This window comes from Dermochelys coriacea, chromosome 1, assembly GCF_009764565.3.
Source record: "Dermochelys coriacea isolate rDerCor1 chromosome 1, rDerCor1.pri.v4, whole genome shotgun sequence".
Lineage (NCBI taxonomy): Eukaryota > Metazoa > Chordata > Testudines > Dermochelyidae > Dermochelys > Dermochelys coriacea.
Window position 1 is genome coordinate 324731605 of NC_050068.2, and position 9686 is coordinate 324741290.

General features: G+C 45.9%; 1 protein-coding gene across 1 annotated transcript in view; it reads right to left on the reverse strand.

The window, feature by feature from the left end:
• SLC2A13 (solute carrier family 2 member 13) overlaps nucleotides 1-8076 on the reverse strand; it is a 329544-nt gene extending 321468 nt beyond the window's left edge. The window contains 2 exon segments of the mRNA XM_038392556.2: nucleotides 7325-7414; nucleotides 7417-8076. Coding sequence (XP_038248484.1) covers nucleotides 7325-7414; nucleotides 7417-7873 — 547 coding nt within the window. The 5' untranslated portion in view covers nucleotides 7874-8076.
• Between the last annotated feature and the right edge of the window lie 1610 nt (nucleotides 8077-9686).

A 9686-nucleotide genomic window follows, 5' to 3' on the forward strand; every position in this document is an offset into this window, starting at 1 on the left:
AATAAGTACTATGTATACTTTAGGAGCTAACATAATATAAAGACTATTCAGCTAATCCTTGGACAGCACGTTTCTTTTTCCCAGAAATGTCTCCTAATGCAAGTCACTGGCGAGAAGGGAAAGCTTCACTGTGGACACTTATTCTTTCTGGTTTAAAAAAAAAAAAACCTTAGTGTGGTGACAGAAGCCAACAAACAGAATCTATAAACAAGGAGTATCTTTCATTTTCAATATTTGTGAAGATCAAGTTTTCTAAGAACTTTAATACTAACCTGAAAAAAAATGGCTGTTTTAATACATGGAGGCCTCACTGTTGCACTAGGACTGAATGAGCTGAGTTAGTGAACTTCACTGCATGTTTCAGACCACACCACAGCTATTGCACATGTACATTAACTCATTTTACTAAATATACTTTACTAGGTAGCTGAGGGCAGGGTCCTGTCCTTAGTTTGCAATGGTACAGGGGTGGAAGCAGAAAGAAGAAAGTTCAATTTGCATACAAAGTCCTGATTATTACCTTTTTTCATATAGAGGCAGATTATTTTAGATCCCAAATGTTGTCATTCACTTGTAACAGTACAATCCTAATTCAAATGCAAGCCCATTCTTTCCTAGCCTGCTTTTTCGTTTTTGGAAAGCAATGGGGATATAGACAATGCTAAAGAGAGACTTGCATCTTAGATAACCACCAGAATATAAAAACTGCATACAGATGAAGTTAGGCTAGGTTTAAATGTCACAAGATTAGCAGGATATAGTGTTTTCTGCTTTTCATAGATTCATAGATACTAAGGTCAGAAGGGACCACTCTGATCATCTAGTCCGACCTCCTGCACAGCGCAGGCCACAGAATGTCACCCACCACTCCTATGAAAAACCTCACCCATGTCTGAGCTATTGAAGTCCTCAAATCATGGTTCAAAACTTCAAGGAGCAGAGAAGCCTCCCTCCAGTCAACCATGCCCCATGCTACAGAGGAAGGCAAAAAAACCTCCAGGGCCTCTCCAATCTGCCCTGGAGGAAAACTCCCTCCCGACCCCAAACATGGCAATCAGCCAAACCCTGAGCACATGGGCAAGATTCACCAGCCAGATACCCAGGAAAGAGTTTTCTATAGTAAATCAGATCCCATCCATCTAATATCCCATCTCAGGGGATTTGGCCTATTTACCCTGAATATTTAAAGATCAATTACTTACCAAAATCCCATTATCCCATCATACCATCTCCTCCATAAACTTATCGAGTAGAATCTTAAAACCAGATAGATCTTTTGCCCCCACTGCTTCCCTTGGAAGGTTATTCCAAAACTTCACTCCTCTGATGGTTAAAAACCTTCGTCTGATTTCAAGTCTAAACTTCCTGGTGGCCAATTTATACCCATTTGTTCTTGTGTCCACATTGGTGCTGAGCTTAAATAATTCCTCTCCCTCTCCTATATTTATCCCTCTGATATATTTAGAGAGAGCAATCATATCTCCCCTCAACCTTCTTTTAGTTAGGCTAAACAAGCCAAGCTCCTTAAGCCTCCTTTCATAAGACAAGTTTTCCATTCCTCGGATCATCCTAGTAGCCCTTCTCTGTACCTGCTCCAGTTTGAATTCATCCTTTTTAAACATGGGAGACCAGAACTGCACACAGTATTCTAGGTGAGGTCTCACCAGTGCCTTGTATAACGGTACTAAAACCTCCTTATCCCTACTGGAAATGCCTCTCCTGATGCATCCCAAAACCACATTAGCTTTTTTCACAGCCATATCACATTGGCAGCTCATAGTCATCCTATGATCAACCAATACTCCAAGGTCCTTCTCCTCTTCTGTTACTTCTAATTGATGCGTCCCCAACTTATAACTAAAATTCTTGTTATTAATCCCTAAATGCATAACCTTACACTTCCCACTATTAAATTTCATCCTATTACTATTACTCCAGTTTACAAGGTCATCCAGATCCTCCTGTATAATATCCCGATCCTCTCTGAATTGGCAATACCTCCCAGCTTTGTATCATCTGCAAACTTTATTAGCACACTCCCACTTTTTGTGCCAAGGTCAGTAATAAAAAGATTAAATAAGATTGGTCCCAAAACCGATCCCTGAGGAACTCCACTGGTAACCTCCCTCCAACCTGACAGTTCGCCTTTCAGTAGGACCCGTTGCAGTCTCCCCTTTAACCAATTCCTTATCCACCTTCTGATGTTCTGATGCTTTGCTATTGCCTTCCATACAGGAATGAATTACATAACACACCCAGTTCTGTTACACTTATGTTTACCAACAACCACCAAATTTGAATAGAATTACAAAAACCTCTTTTTAACGGGCACACTTCTTATGCAAAAATATACAGGAAAGAGGAATTTGTTGTTATTCATCTGCTGTTCTTTTCTTTTCGTATGCAATACCAGGATTCCAGTTTGGTTGAACTGACAGAAATACTGACTAAAATTTCTACATTTTGCGTATCTCCAAATTTCTGTTGCCTTCATGAGATTGTCCAAGCTCCCTCTGGTGGTTAATTTAAAACTCTAAAATTAACAACAACGAGACTATGTAGAGCTTGCTGGCTAAGAGCATCATTACTTTTATACAGAAGGTTGTGGGTTGTTCAAATCCTGTTGGGATCATTACATATTCCAGTAATAACTTAACTTTTTTGCTCAGATTGTTATGAATGAATGACTAACTGCTCATTTTCTGAAAAAATGAAGCAATATCAAAATATCACCACATGTATAAAGAACTGCCACATTTGAAAGAGGTCAACAATTTTATTCAGTTTCTGCAGTGCTTCCGATCCAAGAATCTCAGCATTTACTTTACAAAGCCCCTGCAAGACAAGCATTATCTCTGCTGTACAGATGGGAAAGGAGAAGTACAGAGAGGTAAAGTCACTTACTCAAGAGGATACAGGAGGTCTGTGACTATCACAAATAAAACCCCGACCTCCTGATTTTCAGTTTATACTTCAACCCACAAAGCCATATTGCATTCAAAAATATGGAGCCAAAAATCTATTACTACTCTGGTTTGACACCAGCATAACTAACACCTTTGCAAGAGAGCGCAGAATCAGGCCTTTATATATCTAGAAACGCAAAAACAAAAATCAAAAGGACCAGTCTGTTCTAGTCCCATTGAAGTAAATCTTTTGTATGGCATTTGAAAAACATGGGGCTGGCATGATAATTGCATTTTGAGATTCGAAAGCCATTCTAAAGCTTCTGGGTAGCTAAATGGATCCACCTGGTGCTACCACTAAGCATGAATTGGACAGCAGCTGTTCATGATGTGTCGCATGGTTTGTACCACACAATTTCTTGATTCTTTGATTTTTCCATTTGTGGAAGAGATGTCCACACCTTCTGTGCATTGTCCAAATATGACTGAGTACAGTCCACTGAGTATGGGAACGGCAGAATCCCGGGACCTCTTTGTTGGATCTTGAATCAGGTCTTTGTTTGGGATGTCAAAAGTGGTCCATGATTTGAACCAGCAAGTGCTCGTGTCCTTTCCACTGGCCTGTAGTGTTGACACACGTATCCAGAAAGGCTTCTTGGATTTGAGTCCAGAGAGTGGCAGTGGATTAAGGTGTTACTGTATTAGCAGGTCCGGTGCAATCAGGATCTTGCTGTACTCCAAGACCACAGCAACATCTCGTCTGATGTTGACTGGTGCAATGCCTGTCAAAACTAGAACCCATGGTACAAGCACTGATTTGAGACCGTCCTTGACAATCCTGAGTGCAGCATTAATTTCAGCATCAACAAGAGTGTCTCATTGACACTGATATTAATTGAAGTAAATGAATGGCAAACTTCTTTTGACATGGACTACATTGAGGCCCTAAGCTGGAACAAAAATAAAGTTTAACTTTTCAAATGCAAAAGATAAATAGCACAAATTAGATCTAGTTTGTGCTAATCATCTTCAATTGTTCATAAACCCTAATTACTGTCAGATTATAAATGAAGTATTGATGCTAATGATGCAATTTTCCTTACTGTACTTGATATAACATATAGGGCAAAAAACATACATTGTACGTAGCCATATGACACTGTAGACAACGCAGAAATAAGTGCACATACAAAGTATGAGGGTCTAGAATTAAAAAAAAAAAAATTCCCAACCCCAATATTTTGGGTATTAATGGTGCATCAAAAGCTTTCCATCCTGGGCATACGGTATATATTCTGATTGTTTTGTACATTATCACTGTAGTAAATTTAACTGGAACACATTGACTAGAAGTGTGGCACAAACGAAATGAAGGAGCTAGTTTTAGCTCAATCTCTTTTCAATATGACTTGGTTTAACTTTTTTCTTAAAAAAAAAACCACTGAATTGTAACACAGCAAGTATGTTTGTAACAAGTTACAGAATTCTCAAAAAATGGGCTCATTCAATGGCTGAGAAATAGCACTCAGTCTCAAACTGGGTTCTTCTGCAGAAGAATGAACATGCAACAGAGAAAAGGAGGAATGATCTCCCAAAAAACCAAAGGAGCCACATTGAAGGGCTCCAAGATCCTATCCAATCTTCCTTAGATGAAGGTTGGTGCAATAAAATCTTTAAGTCTGGGAGGAGGTGGGGCCACTGAAGAGTGACATGTGTTGAGTGCAGCATTGTTGTAACTGTGTGGGTCCCAGAATATGAGAGAGACAAAGTGTTATTTAGGACTCATTTGGCATGTAGCAGACCCTCTCCCCCTCCCCCCATCAAGATTAAAATGGATTAAGTATTGCTCACATTTTAAGCCCATCCAGTAAACTTGGGGGGGAAAAAACAGGCAGAATTAACTGTATTTACAGTCCATACAGACGTGTATCAAGAACTACACACTGAAACAAACAAAATAGCAATTCATATTGCTCAAGGCAGCACTAATGGAATCTAAGTCCTGATTCTTTGGCTTCTAAAACAAATGCTGTCTAGCTGAATCAAAGAACTTCTACTAGCTTATTAGTGTATTTTCATAATTATACACTCAGTATGTATCCAACAGAGCAGAGAACCACAGAGGGGACATTTGTTATGAGGTTAGATACCTTGACAATCTTTAAGTGTATTAAGCCAGAATCTATTTTTTCATATTCTCTACTTTTGATCATTCTCTTTGCCTCTAGATTTGAGAAGGGAGATATTCACAGAGGAGGACCCTCAAAAAAGCCACCTGGAAGTTGAAGAAGGGAATAGCATAGAACTCCTTCTCCCGTATTCCACGGCATGAGCCAGAAGGGACAGCATTCTTCCCGTTAGGTGGGCTGGAATGACTGAATACTATCCCATACCAACTAGAAGCCAATGGGAAAGACTATGTCCACAAATAGGAGAGACTGCTGTTTCTGGACCCTCTCTCTGTTGCTCAGGACATCACTTGAAGATCCCTATTCCAACACATTCATCATCCTCTATCTGTAAATGTCAAAAGATCAGCTCTTACATTGCTTAAAATATTTGCCTGAGACTGGCACTAGTATAAAATGGTTGTGGGGTGCTCCAACATGAACAGTCTAAGGTTATGTTTAAGCTTAAACAAATATACAGCGCATCTGCAGCTGTACCTCTTCAGCGTAGCCACGCATTACAGCAACCGTTCTCCCATCACTGTAGTTAATCCACTTACCTGAGAGGCTATAGTTAGGTCAACAGAATAATTTTTCTAGTGCTGTCTAGACATCAAGTTCGATTGACTTAACTATGTGGCTCATGAGCAATGTAACTGGGTCAATTTAACTTTTTAGAGTAGACCTGGCCTAAGGATATGTTCTTTTGTGGTTTGGGTAGCTACTACTTGCTGCTAAACTTGCTTTCCGTCTCCATACAGTTGTATTCTAATCAATATTTTGAGGAAGTTGAGAACTACGCTTACTGGTAAGTTCCAGAGTAGCAGCTGTGTTAGTCTGTATCCACAAAAAGAAAAGGAGGACTTGTTAGTCTCTAAGGTGCCACAAGTCCCCCTTTTCTACTTACTGGTAAGTAAATACCAAGAACAGAGATCTGTGGGGATAATATATCTCCTTCTGTACAAATTTTGGAATTATTAAAACCCTGTTCATAAAATATCCAGGTGTCACTCCACCCACACATCACAGCTCATTTCCTCCCACAGCTAACTGCTTTAATGCTTTTTATGGCATGGCACATGACTCCAGAAGTAAGAATCTGTGGAGGCAATTTCATACAAAGCAACATTCCACCCTCCGCTTTGAGAGCGCCCATGCAGATAGTCATCTACTGTAGATGGAGGAGAATCAGAAAACTGGCCAAATACACAGACCAAGGTACTGAGCCTGAATAAAGTGGTGGGACAGATATTTATCCTCACACTAATCAAATACTTGGCATTGATACAGCACTTTTCAGGTTCAAAGCCATATGCAGACATTAATCCTAACAACCAATTCTAGGAGGTAGTATTATTCCCATTTTACAGATGGGGAAAATGGAGGCAGACTGGTGAAGCAACCTGCCCAATGCTATAGGAGTCCACTGCAGAGATCCAGTTGGAATTCCATCACAAGCCTCACCACTTTCTGCTAAGTGCAATACCCATACTTTGACCTTGCCTTCTCCAACACACACATCAACAGGTATACTTACATTTAAAGAAGAAGAAAAAAAAAACTAACAAAACCAGCCACTCCACTGCCAGCACTTCTCCCTTTGGGGAAGAAAATCAGAGAACTAACCACACAGGTCAGCTATGTAGCACATTGCTTAATATGCTACTGGAAGGCACTCGGATACTACAGTGAGGAGCCCAGGACAAAACCGAAGAGCACCGAGTACCTTCCGACTGCCAAGCCCGTCATTCCTCCACAGCACACAGGGGAAACAAAGACTCTGAGTCGGACTCCCACTTTCAAGCTACACGATAACCAGGTCATCCCTAGGGGAGGGGGCGCCCACTTTTGCGAGCCAGATGCCCCAAGCGCAGGGGAGTATATGGACCATGCAGGGAGTGTCCCTGCTTTGGAGGAACAGTGCTGGCCCCGCCCATGTAACCTCAACTCCTGTCACTCTAGCCGGGAGTGGCAATTTCCTGCCGGGGGGGGGGGGGGGGGCAAGACCTAAAACACCCTCATCCCCAGCCCTTCCTGGGCTTGCCTGTGCACTCGCCAGCGACTGTCAGCGCTCAGGGCATACTTGCCGAGTTACTGAAAGAAAGTCACGCGTCACTGCAAGGGACAAGCCGCGGCGCAGGAGGGGGCGGGGGAAGCGGGGCAGAGAAGCAGAGGGAGGGAAGGGAGCCAGCCAGGGAGAGAAGGGGAAGCGGCGGGGACCGAGGGGCGGGCTGGCAGCGCAGGACTCACCGATGCCCAGCCCCACCACGACGCGCCCCCCCAGCAGGGTCTCCTTGTCCTGGGCAGCGGCCAGCAGGGCGGCGCCCGCGATGAGCAGCAGCTAGACAGGAGGATGCAAGGTCTGCGGCCCCACAGCCCGTTGAGCACCCCGCCGGCCAGCGCCGAGAGGGCGGCGGCGCCCACCGTGCTGGAGACCAGCAGCTCCTGCCAGAGGGCGCCCAAGTTGAGCTCCCGCTTGAGGAGCAGCAGGGCCCCGGACACCACGCCGGTGTCATAGCCGAAGAGGAAGCCCCCCAGGGCGGAGAACACCGACACCACGTAGACGAAGCCCGGGCTCTCGTCCTGCTGGAACTGCCGCCGGGCCGCCCGCTCCAGCTCCCCGCCGGACGCCTGGCTGTTGATGCTGGAGCAGGACTCGGCGGCGATCAGGCTGCGCTCCCCGGCCGCCGCCACGCTGGAGCCGGCCGAGGCGTCCGGCTGCCTCCGGCGCTTCTCGCCCATCAGGTTGCTCAGGCTCCGCAGCGTGTACTCCACATTCTCGCTGGCCTTGCGGGACATGGGGCAACCGCCGCCGCTCAGCGTCCCCCGCCCGGCGAGGGGCGGGCTCGGAGCCGCTGCTGCTGCCCTGCCGGGGCCGCGATCAGCCGGGGTGCATAAGTCCTGCGCCCGCCCGCACTTAGGGAAAAGTTACTAGCCGCGGCCGCCACTCCCGGAGCTCAGGCGGAGTTTGAGCTGGAGGGAGGCTCGAGCCCAGCTGGCCGGGGGGGGGGGGGGGCGGAGCCGGCACGGGGGGCGGGGCCGCCCGGCCTGCTCGTCAAGGGATGGGCGGCTTGGCTCTTACTGAGCATGCGCGGGAGCTGAGAGCATGCGCGGCAGCCACAGCGAAGCCCCCCTCCCCGCCCTGACCTGATGCCCGAACCCGAGCGAGAAGGGAAAGGGGCGGGAAATGTAAACAGGGGGAGGGGCCGCGGCCGGGGCCCACGCTAATGTTGAAGGTCCCTCACGTGAGCCGGGCCCGGGGAGCCGCCCAGCCACGTGCCCTCGGGTCGCCCCGGAGCAGCAGGCCGCGCGAAGGGAGGGAGAACAAAGCCCGCAGCAGTGTGGGCAGCTGAGAGCCTAGCAAGCTCCTGGGCGCCCCGGACGCCCTGCAGCCAGCGCTGGGACTGCGCCGGGTGCCTGGACCGCTCCTGACCCTGGGACATGGGAGGGGAGGAGGAGGTAAGAAGACACTTGCTGCTAACAGTACCAAGAGACCGCAAGAGTCACAGAGAAAACCTGAGTCAATCCTGCTTTATGAGGAAAAAGAAAAGGAGGACTTGTGGCACCTTAGAGACTAACAAATTTATTAGAGCATAAGCTTTCGTGAGCTACAGCTCACTTCATCGGAGGCTGATAGTGGGCGGCAGTGGAAAAACCCCAGGCAGGGTCATTGCCACCCTTAGTCTATTTCAGTTTCTCAGCTGCCAACAAAAAAAAAAAGTAAATAAAAATACATAGTGCAATGCAAACAACAGATGTTATTCGCAGTAGAGGTAGGTGCAAGGACTGGGAGGGCTAGGCATCGAATATCTGTCAGCTTTTCTCTCCTAAGCAAAAAGAAAAGGAGTACTTGTGGCACCTTAGAGACTAACAAATTTATTAGAGCATAAGCTTTCGTGAATGCATCCGATGAAGTGAGCTGTAGCTCACGAAAGCTTATGCTCTAATAAATTTGTTAGTCTCTAAGGTGCCACAAGTACTCCTTTTCTTTTTGCGAATACAGACTAACACGGCTGCTACTCTGAAACCTCTCCTAAGCAGTATCTCTTCTTCCTCTATGCAGTCTCCTGCTGGGGCTAGATCTTACAGCAGGGACAAATAACAGGTTTCAGAGTAGCAGCCGTGTTAGTCTGTATTCGCAAAAAAGAAAAGGAGGACTTGTGGCACCTAATGCATCCGATGAAGTGAGCTGTAGCTCACGAAAGCTTATGCTCAAATAAATTTGTTAGTCTCTAAGGTGCCACAAGTACTCCCTTTTTTTTTTGTAGCAGGGACTAAGACTCTGCACTGCAACGCAACACCCAACTTTAGGCACGCTGCTGCCCTGGGGAATCCTCAGCATTAAACACTCACTCTCCCTATACAACAAATGAGGAAAATTAGGCACCTAAGAATGGGATTAACAGAAGCCAGATACTGAGTGGAGAGCGGCCTAAGCTAGTCCTTAGGAAATTCCACCAAGAGCCCTACCTTTTTCAAAGGAAGTTAGGCACCTGACTCTTGGGATTTAGGGCATAATTGGCTATGGGGCAGAAAGGGTCATTTTCCCCCCCTCCACTCCTGGTTTTTCATAGCTCCTTGCCAGCCACTGCTGTGGTGTCTCAGCTTTCAG